Below are 26,162 nucleotides of genomic sequence, written 5' to 3'. Positions count from 1 at the left end.
GAGGCAATCCTTGCACTTATAGCTTTAGTAATACACTTCGGTCAAGTTCACATATTTATAAGATGGTCAAAGGAAATTTTACAACCTATTGGCAATTGCTATTAGTTGTGGTACTTTATGTTTCAATATTTGTTAAAGATCTGTGTCTACCCCATAGTCCTTACAGTGGGTTCAACTTACACTGCAGTGCTATAGATGAGTACACTATGAGAAGAATTTATTTGCCTTGTATTATGCCAATTTTCTCTTCTAGTTTTCTGACATTGTGAGCTTAATGAATGAGAATGACTAGGGAGCTTGGGAAAAATGAATTTGACCTAAGATTCATAAAAGGGTGACCCTAAATCCTGCCTGTATGACCGATGGCTATAAAATGGGTCAAGAACATGATATTTATGGATAATATTCTAGGAATATCCGACTATATACACGTGTAGACTTGGATTCAGCCAATATGGTGCTGCCACTGGACAATGCCCGCTTATAAGCGGCCATGTACAACCATCCAGACACTGTTTATAAATTGCATGCCATACATCGACATCTACATAGCAGTTCGCTACTTGAAATAGCATGCAAACAAAAGAGATACAAATTTGTGTATGTTATATATTTCTCAGACTCTCAGCTCCTCAAGGAACTTTCAGGTACATGTCACTAATATCAAACTCTAGTGGTGGCTGTTGCTCCATCCAAAACTGAACAATTCCAATAGTGATATCCAGGATTGACAAAACAGACTGTCCATTGAAGTGTTTGTTGCCACTATCGAAGCAGCCCCTCGCTCATATACTTTGCTGGTGGAGTCGGCCGGGATGCATTTGCTCAAGAGTCACAGCCTCGACTGGTGATTCGCGCCCACAGGGACCCCGGCAGGAGTGTTGCCAACTTTTCTCTCGAGCTCAACATGCTGAAGCTCCGGTGGATGTTTGTCAACATGGTACCCTGCGTGGAGCTCTTGCTGTCTTCGTGCAACGTGGAATGGGTGTTGCATGGGCAAGTGCAGATTGTTCAGGGCCTGGTCATGTCCAAGCTCAACAGGCTCACACTCACTATACCTTCTGAGGCAGTGCCCACATTGAGCAAATTATCGAGCCGTTTGTCAGGAGTCGAGCATCAGTGGCATCAAGCAGCTCGACCTGTGTAGTTTAAGCCAAGATCCTCTCAAGGATCGTATCTATATTGTGTACCAATTACAAAGTTGGACTGCTTTTTGTGCTTTAGAACTTGAGCCTGGAGCTGCAGGCAGGCGCCACTGCGTGTCCACATCGACGCCTCCTACTCGAACAAGCGGGTGCCGTGCTGGGACAGTGACGAGATCGACTTTGTGCAGAAGCTGGTGGTGAGCAGCAGCTGTGTGACGCAGCTCGAAGTAACAGGTGTTGTTTGAATTTCGGCCCCAGGTGCCTCTCGGGATCGTGGAGCTAGGCACAACGTTCCCGTGTCAAGGTGCATCCCGTCCGCTTTGTCGTGCTGCCGCACTGTGGCATTGTCTGGCTCTGCATGAAGCCCAAGCTTGACTCGGAGGAGCCCTGCAATCCACCACGTTCCGACAAGAACACGGAGGTGTGTGCGTACACCAGCGACTCCTGGTCAACGCAGGCCTAGGCAATCTGCCACCTGGTCAACGTATTAGACTACGCGCTCGGAGGCGAGCGGGAAGAAGCATAAGGTGGCCGAGCTGCGAGGAGTGAATAAGGAGAGAGCCCGGCTACAGTTCCATCGAAAGTGTGGGTATGCGCATCCACTCAGAGCTCCCGATGAGCATGGTGGTGTGGCGTTGCCCATCGCCATGTTTGGGCGATGCCACACCCTGCACAGATGATCAAGAACCTCAGAGTTTGCGTCCAAGTGGCACAAGCTTGTTGGGAGGAGGATTCCTGTGCGGGACAGACCGTGAAGGTTCATATCAAAGATCTGTCCCAGTTCATACTTGCATGTTATCTTCACATTACACTTTGCATACAAAAATCTGGTCAGAAACATGAGAAATAGACAATATTAGTCCAAGTAGCATTGGAACCTTCTCATGTTCTGCTTAAATTATGTATCAAATGTTTCTCTCCTAAATTGTAAAAAATTATTTCTCCCTTCCACCAAAATGGGAAAAGCTCAAAGATTTGACGAAGATGCTTATTCCAGATTCGATATGGAGGCACCGTAGCTGCTGGCAGGCGAGAATGCTGGACCAGAAGTCATCCACACTGGAGAGTTTTTCCAATCACCGGTAGCCAGTCAAGACAAGAGAGTAGCTGCTTTGAGGAACCTGCCAAAGACAGGGAGCGGAGATTTCTGCTGATGCTGCCAAAGGAGACCCCGTTGCTCATGCTCACCAGACGATTCCAACCTGAAATGCGTGACGAGCCTTACCAGCTGTGCCCACCTCTTGCTCACCAGCGCGATGAGACAAGCAGGGACAGGATCCGGATGAGAACGTCATCGGAAAGATCGTCCATGGAGCTGTTTGAATTGAATTGAAATTCTAGTTGTTCCATCTCACATTTTGCTGGCAGATCAACCGGGATAACTTGGTGACGTTGAGAAACACTTCGCAGGTGCAAGCTTCGGCAATTCCCTGGAGATTGTCGCAGCAGGCCTGCGTCGGCCAGTCGTGCGGAGATTGGGAACACGACTGTAACATCAGTGTTACTTGCTGGGTGTTACACCCCTGAGAGTCGGCAACTGCAACAGCAAGAATGAAGGATAGAATAGTGACGAGTGTCAGAGCCATGGAACGCCTTCACTTGCAGGCGTTCCTTTTTAAGTACAACCAAGTCCTGGGGTCACAAAGCATCAGTTGCTGTTAAAAAGTGATCACTGTTTGATTGTAAACGAGCTTATTTCCAAGACGAACAGCTTGGTCAAAGTGATCCCCTCGATCTTCCTGAGGTAAGATTGCCAGATATCAAAGGAAATGATTCGATTTTCAATTTCTTGCGGAGACGCACCAACAGCAGCAGCTTTGTTATTCAACAGGTTAATGGTCAGCCTATGGACATCGGCTTTTGACGCAGAAGTCTTGAAAGTTCACGACTTGGAGTTCGCCAACCGGCCACCATCTCTTCAGTGCCAGCAAGCTCAGCCACGTGGCATCTTAATAACCAATCGATAAAAGGAAAATTTTAATAATACCTTTTTAAGCTCAACCTAACCCGTGATTCTCGTCGTTTTCAAAGAAAAGGCCATTAAGAAAACTCCACCTTCAAGTTCTTTGACGTAGACAGATCTTTGATATGAGCCTTCACGGATCTGTCATCCTCCTCCCAACAAGCTTGTGCCACTTGGACGCAAACTCTGTGGCGTCGCCCAAAGACATGCGACGGGCGACGCTTGCTCTCGATCATCTGGAGCTCTGCGTGGATGTGATGTGTCGCATCCCCACAAAGATGATGGAACTGTACCCGGGCTTGCTCCTTCACTCCCGCAATTCGGCCACCTTATGAGGTTTCATTCCCACGCCATCTTCGATCTCATCGAGCAATCTTCCGGCTGCTGGCTTGGCATTTCGATACACCAGCAGCTGAACCACCCCCGCAGACTTCTTCCCGCTCGCCGCGTAGATGATCCACCTCTAGTCTCCAATCCGTTGACCGATGGCAGATTGCCAACGCTGGCGTTGACCAGGAGGCGCTGGTTCACGCACACGCCTCCGCATTCTCGTCGAAACCTGCGCACCGGTGGTGGATTGCAGTGTAGGGCGCCTCGGAATCAAGCTTGGGCTTCATGCAGCGCCAGACAATACCGCAGTGCGGTGGCATGCCAAAGCGGATGGGATGCACCTTGACACGACCGGGGAACGCTGTGCCCAGCTCCACGATCGCCGGAGGCACCCGGGGCCGAAATTCAGGCGGCTCCTCAATGCACACAACGCCTGTTACTTCCAGCTGCGTCACACAGCTGCTGCTCACCACCAGCTCCTGCACAAACTCGATCTCGTCACTGTCCCAGCATGGCATCCGCTTAGTCGAGTAGGAGGTGTCAATGTGCACCCGCAGTGGCGCGCGCCTGCTGCTCCACCCCGCAAGGCTCAAGCTCTGAAACACAAAAAGCAGTCCAAGTTTGTAACATACGATCCTTGAGAGAAAAAAATATATGGACCTTGATGGTGAGGCGAAAGATGTAAAGCGCCTCCAGGCCATGGAACGACTCCAAGAGCTGTGCGAGGTTAACGGATCTGGGCTCGAAGTCGGCCGAATCCATAAACAGGTCGAGCTGCTTGATGCCACTGATGCTCGACCTCCTGCAAACAAACGGCTCGAGAATTCGCTCGACGTGGGCATTGCCTCGGAAGGTATTGGTGAGCGTGAGCCTGTTGAGCTTGGACATGACCAAGCCCTGGATGATTCGCACTTGCCCATGCAGCTTCACCCATTCCACGTTGCACGTAGACGGCGCGAGCTCCACGCGCGGTACCACGGTGACAGACATCCACCGGAGCTTGGGCATGTCGAGCGCGAGAGAAAAGTTGGTAACGCTCCTGCCGGGGACCCTGTGGGCGCGAATCACCAGGGAGTCGAGGCTGTGACTCTTGAGCATATGCGTCCCGGCCGATTCCACAAGCAGCTGGGTCAGCCAGAAGTAGACGAGCGAGGGGCACAACTCGAGGAGGTGCTTCGTCGTGGCCACGTCCAAGCGTGTGCGTATGAAGCAGTAGACGAGCGCGGGAAGGATTGGAGCCGCTGCCTTGGTCGTGAGCGGGCCACCAAGCTCGACACCATCGTTGATATGGAGGCACCGTAGCTGCTGGCAGGCGAGAATGCTGGACCAGAAACCATCGACACTGACGCTGATGGTAAGGGAGTGGAGGGTTTTTCCAATCACCGGTAGCCAGTCAAGACAAGAGCATAGCTGTTTTGAGGAACCTGTCAAAGACAGGGAGCGGAGATTGCTGCTGCTGCTGCTGCCAAACCAGGAAAGGAGACCCTGTTGCTCGTGCTCACCGGACGATTCCAACCTGAAGTGCGTGACTAGCCTTGCCAGATGCGCCCACCTCTTGCTCACCAGGCTACACCAATACAATTGGCGCGAGGAGGCGAGCAGGGACAGGATCCGGATGAGAACGTCGTCGGGGAGATCGCCCATGGAGCACAAATTGTTGCGCCTCTCGGTGATCCTCATCCGATCGACCAAGAAGAGCAACTCGCTGTGCTGAATCTCGTCCGGAAGATCATCCAAGGCGCTCCTCGGCCTTTTCATCCCCAGTACCGGAAAATATTGCCCTGCCTTAAAACAATTAAGTAGTCATATTAAGGGATTTATAAGTTCGATAACGGGGCCACTGTAATGGTATCCAAACTAACATTGCAATTTACTCTGTAGCGATTACTCCTTTACTTACACCTTTTACTCTAGCCTCCATCTCATCTTTGCAAAAACTGCATGAATCTTTACATGCATTGGGTGTTTGCACACACTCAAGCATAATATCTACATGTAATTCATCTCATCACAGCATCACAATCGCATTTCTCTGCCTAGAACCAAGCCAACTCAGATATTTTAATTCACAATCTCTAAAGATATGTGAGCATTAAGTTTTTTTGCCATGACTTTGTCATGCCAGCCATGCTCTCTCAATTTTGAGCTCACAATCTCAAAAGATTTATAAGTGCCACACCACAAGCTCTTTAACCATGAATCTATTATGCTAGCCTAGCTTACACTCACAACCTCAAAAGATCTGTAATCATTACATCACAAGTTCTTTAACCATGAATTTATAATGCTAGCCCCAATTTACACAATTCTCAGCTCACAATCTCAAAAGGTCTGTGAGCATCACATCACAACCCTTCCAAGTTTAAAATTTCTTAGCTCACTGCCTCAAAACAATTTATCAATTCATCAAAAGGAAGATAAATTGTTAGCATGAGAAATAGACCTCAGTCATCCTTAACAACTGAAAAACCATACTTCTTATCTCCACCATAAAATGGATCGTGGACGGAAATGACTCCTCCTTGAAACAAGGATGACAATCCAAGAATCTAACCTCATCTCAGATTTAGTGTGAATACCCTACACCAGCCCTCTCTCAATCCCACCTCTGCTGCTTGTCCATCAAGAACTTTTCTCCAACAACTCGGTTCCTTGCCACATGGTCTCAATCCTAACTGGTCATGTCCCGAGTCGGGGCCTACTGTAACCCACTACATCATGTAATAGTAAGCCACGTAGGAAAAACTTGAATGTATAACTACACCAAGTTTCCACCCAGGAAATGGCTAATCTGGAAAATGCCGACAATGCCGATAAATGTGACTAACTTTATCACACGGCCAACAACGAACATCATGGCCACGACCATGGCCTTGCCCTTGTCCTTAGACTCGAGTAGTAGCAGCATCAACCTCCATTAGAACATGACTATCACCCATAGGAAGTGGAGTTGAAGGACATGTAGTGAGAAATGGAAGAAGTGACATCTGATAATGTTGTGCTAAGTGAAGAGCATCATCAAGGGTGGCAGGAGCAAGTGCATGCACAAGTTTGATTTTGATGAAGTGCTAGCCACAACATTCCTAGCTTGATTCGCTCCGATATATTTGGCTCCGCACAAAGTAAAACGCTTTGGAAACAAATGCCAAATTGCATCACTAACTCAGATGGCCTTTGACGAAGATGATGCAATTGTTGGAAGACATCATCATAATTGTCGGTATGTTTGAATGCATGTTTGAAGACGTTTGGGAGAACACTCCAATCCCTACAAGTGGCTACACTCAAACCATTGTACCACTGCAATGCCATCCCTTGGAAACACGTGGGAAACCCATGCAAACGTCAAGTATCATCCCAAGAATGATATGTGGCAATCACTGTGAAGTGATTAAATCAATAGTATACATCATCCTTAAGATTCCCGCGAAAGAACTTCGGCTGAACATGAGCAAGAGCAAGAAGAGTTGTACCACATGCCATGAATGCTGCCATCAACTAAATTTGGTTATTCAATTGCAATTATATAACATCAAGCAATTGTACCAATTATTGCTCTAGAGTCAAAGGAGGAAAAGATTGCTAATCTACCATGAAGATAAACGAAAAGGAAAGAGCAAAAGAAGAAAAATGAAAAAAAGACAAACTAGAAGGAAAAGAAGATCTAGACAATGCAAAAAACTAATTTTAAACCAAAATCCTGAAAGGAAAGAATAAAAGAAAGGAAATGGAAAAAGCTAGATCTAAACCAAAAATCTTAAATCCAAACACTCATCAGGGCAATCAAAAATGCTCTTCTCCTTCATGTGAGTGCATAGACTATGGAAAAGAAATACTGAAAATATGCATATTAATTAACCCAAAAACCCTGACTTATATATAAAAGTAAGTAGTCTAAATTGAAACCAATCCAATAGCTATTAAAATCCCACTATATGGAAGAATTGAAGTTTTGTGGGTTTAGCAAGGGTGGTGTGGTTCTTTCTAGACATGCTCTGGGGGTGATACCATAGCCAACCTTGCTTGCCTACACTATTGCATTGTTTTCAAGGTTTGAACTTGTCCTTACTTTCCTTTGGACAGTATATGGCATTGTAGCTGTACATTTGGACCTCACATACTGAATTATCATAAAGAATAATAAAAAGAACTAATAATGGTAACAAAGAATCTTTCATAGCAGTTGATATAGAAACTGTGATATGTAAGCAACTTCTACAACTTTTTAATCCCCTCTATATGAATGGAGGTAAAATCAAATGTAAAACATTGCTAATTAACAACATTTCTCAAAAAAAAATCTTCTAAGTACTCTACTTTTGTGACAAAGTCATGAGAACATTACACAACTTAATTTTTGTATTAACTAACAGAGAGGAAACACTTCCTCCACTATATTAGTTCTACTACATTAAGTGTGCAAGATTATTTAATATCCATCTTTACAAAACCAAACAGTAAGTAAAATCATTTGGCCAAAATAATACTCCCAAACTGAAAAAAATATATTATAATCCTAATTTTTTAGTGATTAATAGTAGCCCTAATGCAAAGAAATTGTAAGACTTTTACCATTTATAAGCATAATCAGAAAAGTTGTTATTTTTGTCATAGTATACATAAAGTCAGGGAAGACTCACACTGCCACCTTTTTATCATTCAAGTATATTATGAGTGATTACATTGGAATTTGCTTGCGGTGATCTCTATATTTTAGTGAAAAATGGAATTCTTATAATAATACTGTACATATTTAAACCTTTCACTACATATTTGAAGTATACGTTTCAAATATACACTAATGTGGATACTGAATGCTGTAAAACTGGATAAAAGATTAAATTGCACAGCCCCAAGAGCGAGTCCTTGTTGAATCTTAGCTCCTCTGGCTCTAAACCTTTCAGGTTATGATCTGCCAACTTTTCGTTATCACTGACTTGCTTTAACGTGTGCATCAATTGCTACTTAACAATGGTTTCCATTTAAGGTGGCAGAGTCTTAAGATCAAAGGCCAATTTTTGTGTTGAGGATGTACTCTTTGGGAAGTAACAGGATAAATCAAGTATTGTACTAGTGAGTATGTGTACACTCACATATTTTCTTCATGATTCCATAGATGTGCTTTCAGAAGCAGCTCTTTCTTGTAGATTTACTCTATCTGGATTTTTTTCTTCCCTGACAAAGGAAAACTTAAAAAGAAACCATGTAGAGATTAAATACCTTGATGATCGGAGACATTTGATTAATATCGCCAGTTTGGCCCTGTTGCGTTCGTAGCTGCTTGACAATGGTTTTCATTTGAGGTGGCAAAGTCTTGAGATCAAAGCCAACATTGGTGTTGAAAGCACCGTGTCAGGGAAGTTACTGGAGAAGTTTAGACTTGTAGCTGTGAGCATGTATAACTCCCATAACTTCTTCGTGATTCCATAGATGCGCTTGCGGTGGCAACACTTTCTTATCTCAGCATCGGAGATGTACTCTAGCGGAGTTTTTTGTTTCCCAGCTGTTTTTTTCTACGGAAATCAAGTGGCGGCCCTCTCACGACGGCGGAAGCAGCCCCAATCTCGTCTGTGCTTCAATGTACCCAGCTCCTCGAGTTGTGCCCCCTCGCTCGTCTGAGCCTGCTGCTGGTGGAGTCCCCCGGGAAGTATTTGCTCAAGAGCCACAGCCTCGATTCTCTTGCAGTTGCATCGGAAGACGGTTGCCAACCTTTTCTCTCGCCATCAGTCAGCAAGGTGCCGGGCTTGTGGAGCTCTCGCTGTCTACGTGCAACGTCGAGTAGATCAAGCAGCACAGGGGCATGGAGACCTGTCCATTTCAAGAAGTTCACGTTCCCGCCAGCTGAAGATCTTCCTCAACAGAAGGACTACAAGAATGGGAGGTACTCGCAGGTTCACCTCGATCGAGAGGCTCACAGGCAAGCCAATCGCTCGGCCTTCTAGATTTCTTGTTCTTCCAGTCACCGCCCAGGGAATCAATGCCGGGGATGTGAAAAAGCTTCAGGATGCGGGAAGTCGTACATGCAATGGACTGATCATGCAAACAAAAAAGGTGCGAATCGATCCATCTTTTCTTTTTCCCTTATCGGATTTTCTTCCATCTGTCAGAGCTTAACGGGATTGACGACAAGATCCTGGAAGCGGCAGAAACGATAGTGGTAAGTGCCTTGGATCGCAACTACTCTGGATTTTTCTTCTGGCTTTCCAGTATCACTGGGAATGAGGCTCTTCAGATCCATATCCTCTCTCTCTCTCTCTCTCTCTCTCTCTCTCGCACCAGGTGGTATAGAAACGATGGCAATCACCAAAGTCTTTGGCGAATTCCGGACTGGCAAAACTCATTTCGCGCACACTGCCGCAATTGGGCTTACATAATGGGAAAAAGTGGCCTACATCGACACTGAGCTGGCATTGTATGATCGTTTTCCTCTTGCTTTAATTTCTATGCTGTGAATTCTAAACGATGCTTGCAGTCCTGATCGAATCATTCCCATCACAGAAATGTTTGGACTGGATCCAACAGCTGCTCTTGACAAACGTAAGTGTTTTAGCTCTTGGCCCCGTGAGTAACTTTCAGTGTTCCAGATTGTGTATGCTCGAGCATCAACTTTCTGATCGCCTTAGCGGTTAAAATGACTGAAGGACAGATCAGGCTTTTATCATCTTACAAGGAAGAAAATACTCCATTATCGCATTGTTTTTGAGTGGACTTTTTTTTGGGAGGTAGGTTGCATGTTTTTTTAATCCATGTGTCTTTTTTTTCTTGTTCATGGAGCCACATTTTGCAGCAAGGTCATTAGTGGTCACTGGTAAAAACTGTACTCAATCAAAAGGTATATCTTAAGGATATTAAAAGGTATATTTTATATTTTCATAGAACAAAACATGTGAACGCAAAGATTTTCTATCATAGTAAACGCGCTGGACTGTCCTATGGCAGAGGCTTTGAGCCGAAGGAACAAGCAATGGTGGTGTTCTCAATACTTGAATGCAAGGCTTTAATTGATGGTACTAGCTTGCAAACAAAATCAAACAGCTACTCATGATCTCGGCAGCTAGTTATATGTTTGCGTTTTACCTACGTGGCCTCGTCAGCATTAATGCGCCGAGCAGGTATCGAACCTGCGCCGAGGGTTGGGGAATCCACGAATAGGACTCAACTATTTTAAGGCAAGATTGTAGGACACTGGGGATGAAAAGGCCGAGGAGCGCCTTGGATGATCTTCCCGACGAGATGCAGCACAGCGAGCTGCTCTTCTTGGTGGAGCGGATGAGGATCACCAAGAGGCGCAACAATCTGTGCTCCATGGACGATCTTCCCGACGACGTTCTCATCCGGATCCTGTCCCTGCTCGTCTCCTCGCGCCAATTGTATCGGTGTAGCCGGGTGAGCAAGAGGTGGGCGCATCTGGCAAGGCTAGTCACGCACTTCAGGTTGGAATCGTATGAGCAACAGGGTCTCCTTTCCTGGTTTGCCAGCAGCAGCAGCAATCTCCGCTCCCTGTCTTTGACAGGTTTTCCAAAGCAGCTACGCTCTTGTCTTGCCTGGCTACCGGTGATTGGAAAATTCCTCCACTCCCTTACCATCAGGTCCAGGATTCTCGCCTGCCAGCAGCTACGGTGTCCATATAAAAAATGGTGTCGAGCTTGGTGGCCCTCTCACGACCAAGGCAGCGGCTCCGATTCTTTCCCGCGCTCGTCTACTGCTTCATATGCACACGCTTGGACGTGGCCACGACGAAGAAACTCCTCGAGTTGTGCCCCTCGCTCGTCTACTTCTGGCTGACCGAGCTGCTGGTGGAGTCGCCCGGGACGCATTTGCTCAAGAGTCACAGCCTCGACTGCCTGGCGATTCGCGCCCACAGCGTTGCCAACTTTTCTCTCGCCCTCGACATGCCCAAGCTCCGGTGGATGTTTGTCCGCGCGGTACCGTGCGTGGAGCTCTCGCCGTCTACGTGCAACGTGGAATGGGTGCAGCTGCATGGGAAAGTGCGAATCATCCAGGGCTTGGTCATGTCCAAGCTCAACAGGCTCACGCTCACCAATACCTTCCGAGGCAATGCCCACGTCGAGCAAATTCTCGAGCCGTTTGTTTTCAGGAGGTCGAGCATCAGTGGCATCAAGCAGCTCGACCTGTTTATGGATTCGGCCGACTTCGAGCCCAGATCCGTTAACCTCGCACAGCTCTTGGAGCCGTTCCATGGCCTTGAGGCGCTTTACATCTTTCGCCTCACCATCAAGGTCCATATATTTTTTTTTTCTCAAGGATCGTATGTTACAAACTTAGACTGCTTTTTGTGTTTCAGAGCTTGAGCCTTGCGGGGTGGAGCAGCAGGCGCGCGCCAGTGCGGGTGCACATTGACACCTCCTACTCGAACAAGCGGATGCCTTGCTGGGACAGTGACGAGATCGAGTTTGTGCAGGAGCTGGTGGTGAGCAGCAGCTGTGTGACGCAGCTCGAAGTAACAGGCGTTGTGTGCATTGATGAGCCGCCTGAATTTCGGCCCCGGGTGCCTCCGGCGATCGTGGAGCTGGGCACAGCGTTCCCCGGTCGTGTCAAGGTGCATCCCATCCGCTTTGGCATGCCACCGCGCTGCGGCATTGTCTGGCGCTGCATGAAGCCCAAGCTTGATTCGGAGGCGCCCTACACTGCAATCCACCACCGGTGTGCAGGTTTCGACGACAACACGGAGTTGTGTGCGTGAACCAGTGCCTCCTGGTCAATGCCGGCGTTGGCAATCTGCCACATTGGGGGGCAGCTACGCGCTCGGAGCATCTACGCGGCGAGCGGGAAGAAGCAGAAGGTGGCCGAGCTGCGAGGAGTGAAGGAGGAGCGAGCCCGGCTACAGTTCCATCGAAAGCTTCACGTCTTTTGTGGGGATGCGACGCATCACATCCACGCAGAGCTCCAGATGATCGAGAGCAAGCGTCGCCCGTCGCACGTCTTTGGGCGACGCCACAGAGTTTGGGGTCCAAGTGGCACAAGCTTATTGGGAATGACAGATCGTGAAGGCTCATATCAAAGATCTGTCTACGCCGAAGTTGAAGGTGGAGTTTTCTTAAGAGTCTTTTCTTTGAAAACAATAAACTCTAGCTTGGAACGAGAATCACGGGTGTTTGCGAGGAATAATAATAGAATGAGTTGTCCAGGATATCTAAAGCGATTCGATGAGAATTTTTTTGCCTGTACGATGTTTTCTTTGAGCTTATTGAAAATTTCTTTTAACGATTGGTTATTAAGATGCCACCTGGCTGAGCTGCTGGCACTGAAAAAGATTACATGGTGGCCGGTTGGCGAACTCGAAGTCGTGAACTTTCAAGACCTCGATGTCCATAGGCTGACCATTAACCTGCTGAATAACAAAGCTGCTGCTGTTGGTGCGTCTCCGCAAGAAATTGAAAATCGAATCATTTCCTTTGATATCTGGCAAGCTTACCTCAGGAAGATCGAGGGGATCACTTTGACCAAGCTGTTCGTCTCGGAAATAAGCTCGTTTACAATCACACAGTGATCACTTTTTAACACGCTTGTGTTGGAACTGATGCTTTGCGACCCAGGACTTGGTTGTACTTAAAAAGGAACGATTGCAAGTGGAGGCGTTCCATGGCTCTGACACATTTTATCCTTCATTCTTGCTGTTGCAGTTGCCGACTTTCGAGGGTGTAACACCCAGCAAGTAACACTGATGTTACAATCGTGTTCCCAATCTCCGCACGACTGGCCGACGCAGGCCTGCTGCGACAATCTCCAGGGAATTGCCGAAGCTTGCACCTGCGAAGTGTTTCTCAACGTCACCAAGTTATCCCGGTTGATCTGCCAGCAAAATGTGAGATGGAACAACTAGAATTTCAATTCAATTCAAAGAGCTGCGTGGACGATCTTTCCGATGACGTTCTCATCCGGATCCTCTCCCTGCTTGTTTCATCGCGCTGGTGAGCAAGAGGTGGGCACAGTTGGTAAGGCTCGTCACGCATTTCAGGTTGGAATCGTCTGGTTAGCAGGCAGCATCAGCAGCAATCTCCGCTCCCTGTCTTTGGCAGGTTCCTCAAAGCAGCTACTCTCTTGTCTACCGGTGATTGGAAAAACTCTCCAGTGTGGATGGCTTCTGGTGCAGCATTCACGGTCTGTCCCGCACAGGAATCCTCCTCCCAACAAGCTTGTGCCACTTGGACGCAAACTCTGAGGTTCTTGATCATCAGCGCAGGGTGTGGCGTCGCCCACCATGCTCATCGGGAGCTCTGAGTGGATGCGCATACCCACACTTTCGATGGAACTGTAGCCGGGCTCGCTCCTTATTCACTCCTCGCAGCTCGGCCACCTTATGCTTCTTCCCGCTCGCTCCGAGCGCGTAGTCTAATGCGTTGACCAGGTGGCAGATTGCTTAGGCCTGCGTTGACCATGAGTCGCTGGTGCCTCGCACACGCCTCCGTGTTCTTGTCGGAACGTGGTGGGTTGCAGTGTGGGGCTCCTCCGAGTCAGGCTTGGGCTTCATGCAGCGCCAGACAATGCCACAGCGCGGCAGCATGACAAAGCGGGCGGGATTGACACGACCGGGGAACGTTGTGCCTAGCTCCACGATCCCGAGAGGCACCTGGGGCCGAAATTCAGGCGGCTCCTCAATGCAAACAACGCCTGTTACTTCGAGCTGCGTCGCACAGCTGCTGCTCACCACCAGCTCCTGCACAAAGTCGATCTCGTCACTGTCCCAGCACGGCACCCGCTTGTTCGAGTAGGAGGCGTCGATGTGGACACGCAGTGGCGCCTGCCTGCAGCACCAGGCTCAAGTTCTACAGCACAAAAAGCAGTCCAACTTTGTAATTGGTACACAATATAGATACAATCCTTGAGAAACAAAATGTACCTTGATGGTGAGACGAGCAATGTAAAGCGCCTCCAGGCCATGGAACGGCTCCAAGAGCTGTGCTATGTTGACGGATCTGGGCTTAAAGCCTACACAGGTCGAGCTGCTTGATGCCACTGATGCTCGACTCCTGACAAACGGCTCGACAATTTGCTCAATGTGGGCACTGCCTCAGAAGCTATGGTGAGCTTGAGCCTGTTGAGCTTGGACATGACCAGGCCCTGAACAATCTGCAGTTGCCCATGCAACACCCATTCCACGTTGCACGAAGACGGCGAGAGCTCCACGCAGCGAGAGCTCCACCGGAGCTTCGGCATGTCGAGCTCAAGAGAAAAGTTGGCAACGCTCCTGCCAGGGTCCCTGTGGGCGTGAATCACCAGGCAGTCGAGGCTGTGACTCTTGAGCAAATGCGTCCTGGCCAACTCCACCAGCAAAGTATATGAGTGAGGGGCTGCTTCGTCGTGGCCATGTCCAAGTGTGTGCTTATGAGAGCATGGGAAGAATTGGAGCTGCTGCCTTGGTCGTGAGAGAGCCGCCAAGCTCGAGGTTGGCTTTGGTGGTGGCAACAAACACGTCAGTGGACAGTCTATTGGCAACATGGAATTGTTTAGTCTTGGATGGAGCAACAGCCACCACTAGAGTTTGATATTAGTGACATATACCTGAAAGTTCCTTGGGGAGCTGACACATTTTTTAGGCAGAGTCTGAGAAATATATAATATACACAAATTTATGACATTAGTATCTCTTTTGTTTGCATGCTATTTCAAGTAGCGAACTGCTATGTAGATGTCGATGTATGGCATGCAATTTATAAACTGTGTGCAGATGGTTGTACATGGCCGCTTATAAGCGGGCATTGTCCAGTGGCAGCACCATATTGGCTGAATCCAGGTATATAGTCAGATATTCCTGGAATATTATCCATAAATATTCCCTAAAATCTAATGACCATTCCCATGACTATTTTATAGCCATCATGTGCCCGGTCATACAGGGAGGATTTAGGGTCACCCTTTTATGAGGTCCAATTCATGGTTTTTTTCCCAATTACCTATAGCCATTTTCATTCATTAAGCTCACAATGTCAGAAACTAGAAGAGAAAATTGGCATAATACAAGGCAAATAAATTCTTCTCATAGTGTGCTCATCTATAGCACTGCAGTGTAAGTTGAACCAATTGTAAGGACTATGGGGTAGACAAAGATCTTTAACAACTATTGAAACATAAAGTACCACAACTAATAGCAATTGCCAATAGCTTGTAAAATTTCCTTTGACCATCTTATAAATATGTGAACTCGACTGAAGTGTATTACTGAAGCTACAAGTGCAAGGATTGCCTCATGGATAGCAACATGAAATTGGTGGTAAACGAAAAGTAATAGTAGATAAGTTCACCTAAATGCCAAAATTGCTTTCATACTTTAGAAATAAGCATCAATAAGCAAGTTAATTGTTGTAGTGAAAAATTCAAAATCTAGGGTTTTGGATTAGCAAGGATGGGTCAAAATTATCTAATGTGTGTTGTTCATCATGGCAAGCTTGGAATATTCAAAGATTGGAGCATTGTCTATCCTTTGGTAGGCAATAACTTCTTTTCTATGCTTCATTGTATTGATCCTTCTCTCACATGGTTCCATCAAATGTTTTCCTCATTCCATAGAGTAGGTTAAGGGTTTTTCTGACTGTACAGCACTTTAGAGGTCAGCTTATGAAGTAGAGATCTAGCTACAGAAAGGCTCTAGGCCTATGGTTCTAGCCAATGTGGTTAAATCTCATCTATGCACTTGTGGCCAGTAGCCTATGTGACTACTAAAGAGTATCTAGATGAACCACACAATCTATAAGATTGTGGCTCCCAAAATAGTAGCAATAATTCTATTCCAGAAAATTTATCAGAAGCTATGACAAATATATCTTTGTTTACTGAAGGAAACGAGTGAAAAATCAGATACCCAATAAAGGCATTTGCTAGAATATATAGAATATTGTCATGATATACTTGGACTCTACTGTTTTCTTGCAAAGTTTAGACAGTTTAGAATTTCATACTTTATAAAAGTTCAAAATTCACATTCACCATTTCTCAGCATTATCATACAAGATTGGGTTCAAAAGTGATTGTCTTGCATGCACTCCTTGTTAGGGTAGCTTGACAAGAACAAGATTTCCCTCGAGAAATTTTGAGCTGTGGGATGCTAGCCAACTTCGTTGTTCACTATATTACACTAAATTCATATTGACTCACTCGGCTTGAATTTAAGGGCGTCATATGCAAAGTGGTGCAATTTTGAGAGCTATTTGCTATTCATTTCTGTAGAAGAAGCAATTTTCAGGATTATCACTCATAAACTATATCCATGTGCAAGTTCTCACCCACATTATTATAGACACTTGATAAATTGCTCTGGCCAGATTATTGTGTGGACTTGGAAAACCTAAAAAAGCACATTCATGCCTATACTAGCCAATATGCCAAGTAGGATCCTTCTCCAATGGTGGGTCTTTGCCATGTCTCCATTGTTATAGAGTGAGCAAATCCTGCCCTTAGCATGTCTGCCACCTCCTTTGGTTCGTTGAAAAACATTCACCACACTACTATAGACATGAATTCTTCCACTATATCGGTATAATTGTCATTGATTTTCAATTGTGGTTGTAGGAGCTGGTTGAGATGCACAATTGCAGAGTCCTTAAGAATGGCTTCCATTAACTCCTCCTAGATTTGTTTAGAGTCTCGACTTGTCACCTCTTGGAGCATGTTCATGATGTTCCACATAGTAGCTAAGGTGAATTTCAAATCCATTTCAAATAGTCCACCCTAGCACAATCTCCTGTCATCTTCCTTGGGCACCTCCCTTATTGGTATTGCAAGTGTGGCTATCATACATGTTTGTGATAGCTAGACATTGTTCTCAAATACTTGAAAAAAAAGCCAACCCATAAACATCATCTGCACATTGAATCCTTATTAGAAAGCATAACAAAAGACTACAAGGACTTACCGAGTTTTTGTGATACTCCCACAATCATGTCATATCACGTATCTTTGGATGCCAGTAGACACCACCTTCTCCCATCACAAGCATTCTTATTGACTATGATGTAAGTGCCAAATATGCACACTATCTAGAACTTGATGAAGAGCTTTATGCAATGCATTTTGCATTGGGCCTTTAGCATCTAGAATCTGGTCCTCCCAAAAAAAATCATCACCAAATTTTGCTACATATACAATGCTAAACTTTTGTGTCTTTAGGTGTGGTTGAAATTAGAACTAAAAACATGTGAATTCACATCTTTGGGCAATCTATAATGTGTTAGAGCTAAATTTTGCTTTTAAAAAAGACACCCAAAGTTTCAAAAACCAAATCTCCACCATTAGCCTTGAGTTGTACAATTGTCTATGTGCCTCTCTTTACAGTCTAAGCATCACATTGTCAATAAGGAAATGTAAGAAATATATGTAAAATGTTTTTACTTTCTCAAATAAGTCCCCTCAAACTCTAAATTGCATCTTTGTTCCTCTATAGGTCCTTAGAAAATATATTTATTATAAAAAAGTGTAGTGATGCAAAAATTCTAACTCACCTTCTTTCCTAGTACTAAGATACCATCTCCTCCAACATGTCCTGTCTCTTTGCTATGCTTGATGCACTAGCGAGGCTTGAATGGCACCATTGCAGAAGAGTCACTCGAAATCAACCTTAAGGACTCTTATAATAGTTAGGATTGGTTGCCACACTCACCAATATGGCATAGTATGGTCATTTAGCACGCAATGTAGAAAAGCCTTACCACCCATCCAAATAAGTTCAGCATGGCTAGTAATTGTTAAAACCAGATCTTCATCCCTATTGCTTCTAATGCCAAAGTTTCCTAGCAACTTATGCTTCAACCACAAGTTCTTGTATGTAAAATAAACCAAGCCGTACATCCTCCCTAATTGCAAGTGCAACAATATCATTGTATTGATCACTTGCATCCAGCTACTACTTTTGGTTGAACAAGAACCTACATGCATTCTTATTAACCATAGGTCATGCAATTTAAAGAAGACACTTATTTAAACATGTTGATGTTGTCTAGTAGCTCTATTATTGGTGTTGGTGCCTCACACATGTTCTTAGGAAATAGTGGTGGGGGAACATCACCTTCTTCTACCCCTTCATGTACTTCCTTTGTTATAGCGTGGACTTTAATGAAGGTTGGCTATTTTAGTACACAAAGATTTAATATGATAATGGATAATTTAACTTACCTCATAAACCTCAACAATTTCACTCTCAGCATTTGATTCATCAGTGCCATGATATGCAACACTACGTTCTTTGTCCTCCACTAGACCTACTTCTCCAATTAAGGTAAATTGAAAAGCCTGCACAAACTGGGTGCTTCCACACACACCATCAGGAAATACCCTAGGCTGAACAATTTTGACACTGCAATAGAAGATCTACAAAAAGAAATAAACTTCACCTCCTACCAGCCAATTGAATCCTATCTTGGGCAGCAATATTAAGGACTAGGACAAGCTACTGACCCTAAGTCAACAAGTCAAAGTTGAATGAATGAATGAATGGTCCATGCATGTGCATGTATGGAGTGATAATGGAAACATACCATGGCCATCCAATGGGCATATTATAGCCATAAAATTTTAAAGTAATTGCAGGACAACTCATGGACAGTCTTCTGCATTTGGTTTTTCAGACGCTAGCATATCATCATCTATGCACAGTTTACAAATTGCACGCCATACAACACATTACACATCAGCCTTTCAACGCACATCACCACCGTAATAAATTCTTGGTGTTTGTATCGTGGCCATCCACATGATGCATGGTTCGGTCTGAAAAGAATATACCTCCATCGAAGCATGTGAATATACTTGTGTTCAACTCCCAACTTTTCAATTGTGTTTCTTTCTCTCCAGGTCTTGTGTCTTTTTTGTGTCTCTGCTCGAGAAAACCTTTCCCTTGCCCTTTTGCACCTCAAGCATTCTTTTGTTTGTGGAGCCACATTTGGCAGCAAGGCTGCCAGTGTTATCCATGTGTCTCAACTCAGAAGCGTCATGAAGATGTCCATGGAAAAATACCACACTTGATCGCCCGGGCTTTTTCCTTGTTCCCAAACTCTCTTGTGCAAAACAAATGATGAACTAACAAAAGAGAACTTGGAAAAATACTTTGATGTTCTGCAAAATTTTAAATTTACATAAGCGTTAGTGCCAGGCTGAGCTTGGCACTTTTTTGTCGAGCACCTTCATGTCCACTTCACTTGACATCAAGATAACGGACTTGGATTCAACCAAGCCTTGATCATCATCAGGCCATACATCCCACTGATGGAGAAGGTGTTCGCCTTGGTGGACAGCTTGTGGGATATCTCAGTTCCAATGGTAGTCCTTGTGAACAGGCTCACGATGGGCAAGTACGAGGCCTTGAGGATATTGTCTCCATTAACAGCAGCAGCTTTGTTATTGAACAGTTTAATGGTCAGCCTTCAGCTTTTGACGCAGAAGTCTTGAAAGTTTACAAATTGGAGTTTGTGGCCACCATGTAATCTCTACCGTGCATCTCTTCAGTGCCAGCAGCTCAGCCAGGTGGCAACCAATCGATAAAAGGAAATTTTCAATAAAAAAAACTGATCGAATTGCTTTAGATATCCTGGACAACTCATTGTATTATTATTCCTGTTCCAAGCTAGACTTTATTGTTTTCAAAGAAAAAACTCTTAAGAAAACTCACCTTCAACTTCGACGTAGACAAATCTTTCATATGAGCCTTCACGATCTGTCATTCCCAATAAGCTTGTGCCACTTGGATGGAAACTCTGTGGCGTCGCCCAAAGACATGTGACGGGCGACGCTTGCTCTCGATCATCTGGAGCTCTGCGTGGATGTAATGTGTCGCATCCCCACAAAGACGATGGCCGGGCTTGCTCCTTCACTCCTCGCAACTCGGCCACCTTATGAGGTTTCATTCCCACGCCATCTTCGATCTCATCGGGCGATCTCCCGGCTGCTGGCTTGGCATTTCGATACACCAGCAGCTGAACCACACCCGCAAACTTCTTCCCGCTCGCCGCGTAGATGCTCCACCTCTAGTCTCAAATGCGTTGACCGGTGGCAGATTGCCAACGCTGACGTTGACCAGGAGGCGCTTGTTCACGCACACGCCTCCGTGTTCTCGTCGAAACCTGCACACCGGTGGTGGATTGCAGTGTAGGGCGCCTCCCAATCAAGCTTGGGCTTCATGCAGCGCCAGACAACGCCGCAGCGCGGTGGCATGCCAAAGCGGATGGGATGCACCTTGACACGACCGGGGAACGCTGTGCCCAGCTCCACGATCGCCGGAGGCACCAGGGGCCGAAATTCAGCCGGCTCCTGAATGCACACAATGCCTGTTACTTCGAGCTGCGTCACACAGCTGCTGCTCACCACGAGCTCCTGCACAAACTCGATCTCGTCACTGTCCCAGCACGGCACCCGCTTGTTCGAGTAGGAGGTGTCAATGTGCACGCACAGTGGCGCGTGCCTGCTGCTCCACCCCGCAAGGCTCAAGCTCTGAAACACAAAAACGAGTCCCAAGTTTGTAACTGGTACACAATATGGATACGATCCTTGAGAAGAAAAAAATATATGTACCTTGATGGTGAGACGAGCAATGTAAAGCGCCTCAAGGCCATGGAACGACTCCAAGAGCTGTGCGAGGTTAACGGATCTGGGCTCGAAGTCGGCCGAATCCATAAACAGGTCGAGCTGCTTGATGCCACTGATGCTCGACCTCCTGAAAACAAACGGCTCGAGAATTTGCTCGACGTGGGCATTGCCTCGGAAGGTATTGGTGAGCGTGAGCCTGTTGAGTTTGGACATGACCAAGCCCTGGATGATTCGCACTTGCCCATGTAGCTGCACCCATTCCACGTTGCACGTAGACGGCGAGAGCTCCACGCGCGGTACCGCGTTGACAAACATCCACCGGAGCTTGGGCATGTCGAGCGTGAGAGAAAAGTTGGTAACGCTCCTGCCGGGGACCCTGTGGGCGCGAATCACCAGGCAGTCGATGCTGTGACTCTTGAGCAAATGTGTCCCGGCCGATTCCACAAGCAGCTGGGTCAGCCGGAAGTAGACGAGCGAGGGGCACAACTCGAGGAGCTGCTTCGTCGTGGCCACGTCCAAGCGTGTGCGTATGAAGCAGTAGACGAGCGTGGGAAGAATTGGAGCCGCTGCCTTGGTCGCGAGCGGGCCACCAAGCTCGACACCATCGTTGATATGGAGACACCGTAGCTGCTGGCAGGCGAGAATGCTGGACCAGAAACCATCCACACTGACGCTGATGGTAAGGGAGTGGAGGGTTTTTCCAATCACCGGTAGCCAGTCAAGACAAGAGCGTGGCTGCTTTGAAAAACCTGTCAAAGACAGGGAGCGGAGATTGCTGCTGCTGCCAAACCAGGAAAGGAGACCCTGTTGCTCATGCTCACCGGACGATTCCAACCTGAAGTGCGTGACTAGCCTTGCCAGATGCGCCCACCTCTTGCTCACCAGGCTACACCAATACAATTGGCGCGAGGAGGCGAGCAGGGACAGGATCTGGATGAGAACGTCGTCTGGAAGATCGCCCATGGACCACAGATTGTTGCGCCTCTCGGTGATCCTCATCCGCTCCACCAAGAAGAGCAGCTCGCTGTGCTGAATCTCGTCCGGAAGATCATCCAAGGCGCTCCTCGGCCTTTTCATCCCCAGTGCCGTAAAATATTGCCCTAAAATCTTGCCTTAAAACAATTAAGTAGCCTTGAGAGATTTATAGGTTCGATACCAGCGAGGAAATGGATGAGGAGTTTCTTGAGGAGAAAAACTATTTCGAAAGCAACTCTTTCTTGTCTTAACATTACTCTATTTTATTCTTCCCTAGTGTTAGTGTCTTTTTCTAAACAAAGGAAAACTTAAAAGAAGAAACTATGTAGAAATTAAATACCATGATGATCAAGCCGTGTTGTGTTACCGAGTGCATCGGTAGTGGCTTAACAATGGTTTTCATTTGAGGTGGCAAAGTTGATTCAATATTGAAGGCACATACCGTTTGTCTAGAGAAGTTTAGATCTCTCTACGTTTTCACTCTCTTTCTCAAAAAAAAAAAAATCAATGTAGAAATCCCAGAAACACTCCAGTCAACTACCATTGGCCCGGTCAAACCGGTGCCTTACATGACTGGGATGCTGCTCACGATCCCCAAAGTTAGAGAAACCAAACTTCAGTATATATAATCACAGCAAGACATCCATTCATTCACAAAGCATTCAAATGGCTCTAAGAATTGGCTCAATTGTGCGTGTTTTGATCGTCTTCTCGATATGTTCTCGTGATCTTCTCGTCGAGTGCAGGGGATGCGGGCAATCGTGCTCCACAAACGATGATTGCGATGGTCAGCTCTACTGTGGAGCGGGGCGCACTTGCCAAGACGATCCGGATTTGGGAACTCACATCTGCGCTGGAAGTGGCGGCGGCGGTGGCGGTGGCTGCCAGCAGAGTGGACCTCTCAAGGGCAATTCGGCCCACCAGAGCGACGAGTGCTGCAAGGCCAACACAAACTATCCGATCTATCGATGCTCGCCCCCAGTCTCGCAGAGCACCAAAGCAATTCTCACTGTCAACGACTTCCAAGCTGGTGGCGATGGCGGAGATCCTTCGGAGTGCGATGAGAAATTCCACTCCAACACCGAGAGGATCGTGGCTCTCTCAACCGGATGGTATAGCGGGGGCTCCCGGTGCTTGAAGTTCATCAGTATCACAGCTCCAAATGGGAGATCCACCACTGCCAAAGTGGTGGACGAGTGTGATTCTACAATGGGCTGTGACAAGCCTCATGCTTGGCAGCCACCATGCCGGAATAACATTGTGGATGGCTCTGATGCTGTGTGGAAAGCGCTGGGCATTAGCTCCAGCGACCCCCTCTACGGTCAGATGTCCATCACCTGGAGAGATGCTTAACAATGTGAATGAAATACGTTTGAAAGAAGTGGAAACACTAGCCAGTTCTTACAAGCACTGATATAGTGGAAGTTCTTTGACTTATCTTTGAGGCCCTTGCAATTGGGCAAGACCAATGAATGCTCATCGCGACTGCGCGAAAGCTAAGGAGGTACAAATTGTTTATCATGCTGGTAGTTGACTCTTTCTCGAAGTGTTGACAACCATTGGGTTTCGTGCACGGTGGATTGCAGTCGACTCCGAATCAAGCTTTGGCTTCATGGAGCGCCACACAACGTCGCAGCGCTGCGGCGGGCCAAAGTGAAGGGGATGCACCTCAACATGCCCAGGAAATGCTGTGCCCAGCTTCACGATCGGAGGCAGCTGGCTGAAAATCAGGTGGCGGGCCAATCAACACAACCCCTGTTACTTTGAGCCACGTCACACAGCTGCTGCTCATGACGAGCTCCCGCAGAAAGTCGATCTCGTCTCTCTTCCAGATCGGCATCCGGTCCCTTGGGGTAGGAGGCGGCGATGTGCATGCGCAGAGGTGCGTGCCTGCTGCTCCAGTCCTCGGGGCTCGATCTCTACGACACCAAAAGTTAGCCATGAACCTTCATGGAGATACGAGCAATGTAAAGCACCTCAAGGCGGCGGGAAGGTTGAGAGATCTTTGGCCGAATTCAGAGCTGCTTGACGCCACTGATGCTCGACCTCTCGCTGGCCGAGCCTCGAAAGGTGCTTATGAGCTTGTTGAGCCTAGACATTTACAGGCCCTGGATGCTCCGCACCTCCGCATGCAGCTTGATCCACTCCACGTTGCACGTAGACGGCGAGAGCATCATTGACGAGCATCCACCGGACCTTGTGCAGCTTCCACACCGGCCAAACCAGGAAAGAAGGCCCTGCTGCCACTCATCCTCACCAGTGATTATGTGATTCCAGGCTGAAATTTGTGACGACGCGCTACACCCCAATACAAGTATTACAAGTGGCGCGACAGGAACAGGATCCCGATGAGCACCTCGTCGGGAAGATCATCCAAGGAGCTCAGATTGTTGTGCATCTTGGTTATCATCCTGATAACAAATATTTTTCAATTTATTGGCAAATACTTTTTAGTGGATTAACATCAATGGAGAGAGGTGGTGAAGGAGACGGTCTGGAGAGGGCTTCCACAGTGGTATTGTCCAATGATATCAGCCATCCAGTTGCCGCCTATCCATGGGCTTCACCAAGGGATTCCTTTGTGGAACAAGCACAAAATCATACGTGTGGTTGGGTATGGAATGTTCTTGCTAGTGTTGGAAGGAGATACATAAGGCTCCAACATGCTGCCCTTCACAGCTCCTGCCAAGCCACCATCATATAAAGATTTGAAGTATATCACTCATCAGTGCTGCCTGCTGGAATGTTTGCAATCCAAAAGTTGATGTAGGGGTAAACTTTGGTTGGCGCTGACAGTGCCTTTTGATCTGCCATGACAACCGAGAAGAGACGAGCAGTGCCATTCTTCCCGAATCCTTCAATGTCAACAGTGGGGGCAGAGTCAGTGCTGCTCAAGGGGATGAAGTCGCCATTCCCAACAGTGACAGAGCCATATTGTACAAGTAAACCAACAGTAGCTTGAGCTAACAAGGAGCAGAGAATCAAGCAAGACATGACTGAAATTGCCATTAGAAAAGATTAATTGATTGATGTTTTATGTTGAGAATTTCCTTGAGATTTATTCAAAGGCAATGGCTAATTCTGTCCATGAATTTTGCAAACTGTCTAATAAAATCTAGTGTATCGATTGTCTTTTTACATAATAATGTAAACAATTTGTTATTCATGTTTAGTGACTAGAAGTATTTTCAGCATGCAGCGAATCATCAACTTTGTCGATATATATCTCTTCCTTGCTAGAAGATAATTGTGGCATACCATTTTCCAGTAATTACCACATATGGGGCAGATTCTTTGAGAAGATGAGCTCGACTGCACTAATTCCCCCAATGAGGTATGCGACCAACGGCAAGAATCTTTAAACTCCAAAGACAATGTCATTGGTCAATTCAAAGTTTTTTCGTGGCCTGCCGAGATGGGTCTAAATATGCTGGATGTAAGCTCTTTCCAATCACCTGGAGCCAGCCAAGGGACGACCGTGAGATTGCTGCTGCTGCTGCTGCTGCCAATGCTCACTGCCAGAGGAGATTGTGGACGATTCCAACCTGAAATGCATGCTGACCCTTGCGAGTTGCACCCATCTAGACGACTAGACCAATATAAGTGGCGTGAGAAAAAGAGTAGAGAGGACAAGCACGTTGGAGACATCCATCGTATAGTTAACATTAGAGAATAATTTTATTTTATTTTCTTTTACAAACCTATCAAAATGTAAGTAGTATACCCAGTAAGAACATGTCATTTCGTTGAACCCGGTGAAAGAAGAAGCGTTTGGTCTTGTATGCACTGGAGTTGGAGTGGCTGCGAGCTTGGGGGATGGCGCATTTCCGGGCTCTGTTAGCTTCAAGCAAAGGTAAGTTCTCAGCTTTATTTTTTGGTGAATTCATTTCTCAGCTTTGGAAAAATTTATACAGCCAAGAGCACATCTAACTCAGAGAACACTCGTTCGGGAAGTCTGCTACTCGAATAGCCTTCTGATCTGGAGTCAGATGCGCTACCATTGCGCCATGGATCCCAAGGTGCCGGGTGCTATCTGGGTCATTCCACGATCTTCAGTGTTTTTAAGCACTTTTGTGCTTGGGCTCACATAGACCATGAATGGACGGATCAGATTTAACAGCTATCTATGTGACAGAATTTTAATTAGTACCCACATAAAGTAGTAGAAATTCATAAACAGCTAGGGAATAATGATGCCAATATTTTCATCTTGAATA

The 26,162-nt window shown here is 46.5% G+C and overlaps 3 protein-coding genes across 3 annotated transcripts; 1 reads left to right on the top strand and 2 right to left on the bottom strand.

The window, feature by feature from the left end:
* Positions 1-2,803: 2,803 nt before the first annotated feature.
* Positions 2,804-22,047, bottom strand: LOC112347344. Its single transcript, XM_024678059.1, has 5 exons — positions 21,764-22,047; positions 4,099-4,912; positions 3,644-4,034; positions 3,201-3,436; positions 2,804-2,884 (listed from the first exon to the last, which is right to left on the bottom strand). Exons 1-5 carry the CDS (start codon positions 22,045-22,047, stop codon positions 2,804-2,806), a joined length of 1,806 nt encoding a protein of 601 aa, XP_024533827.1.
* On the bottom strand, positions 19,974-21,224 carry LOC112347451. The gene is made up of 2 exons (XM_024678362.1): positions 20,956-21,224; positions 19,974-20,874 (listed from the first exon to the last, which is right to left on the bottom strand). The coding sequence occupies exons 1-2, from the start codon at positions 21,181-21,183 to the stop codon at positions 20,476-20,478; spliced, it is 627 nt and encodes a 208-aa protein (XP_024534130.1). The 5' UTR covers positions 21,184-21,224; the 3' UTR covers positions 19,974-20,475.
* A 467-nt stretch (positions 22,048-22,514) lies between the features above and the next one.
* Positions 22,515-23,303, top strand: LOC9637921 (kiwellin). Its single transcript, XM_002973319.2, has 2 exons — positions 22,515-22,564; positions 22,692-23,303. Exons 1-2 carry the CDS (start codon positions 22,515-22,517, stop codon positions 23,296-23,298), a joined length of 657 nt encoding a protein of 218 aa, XP_002973365.2. The 3' UTR covers positions 23,299-23,303.
* The last annotated feature ends 2,859 nt before the right edge of the window (positions 23,304-26,162 follow it).

The sequence above is a fragment of the Selaginella moellendorffii genome, unplaced genomic scaffold (assembly GCF_000143415.4).
Source record: "Selaginella moellendorffii unplaced genomic scaffold, v1.0 SELMOscaffold_21, whole genome shotgun sequence".
Taxonomy (NCBI): Eukaryota; Viridiplantae; Streptophyta; class Lycopodiopsida; order Selaginellales; family Selaginellaceae; genus Selaginella; species Selaginella moellendorffii.
This window is presented reverse-complemented; position numbering and strand designations above follow the sequence as displayed.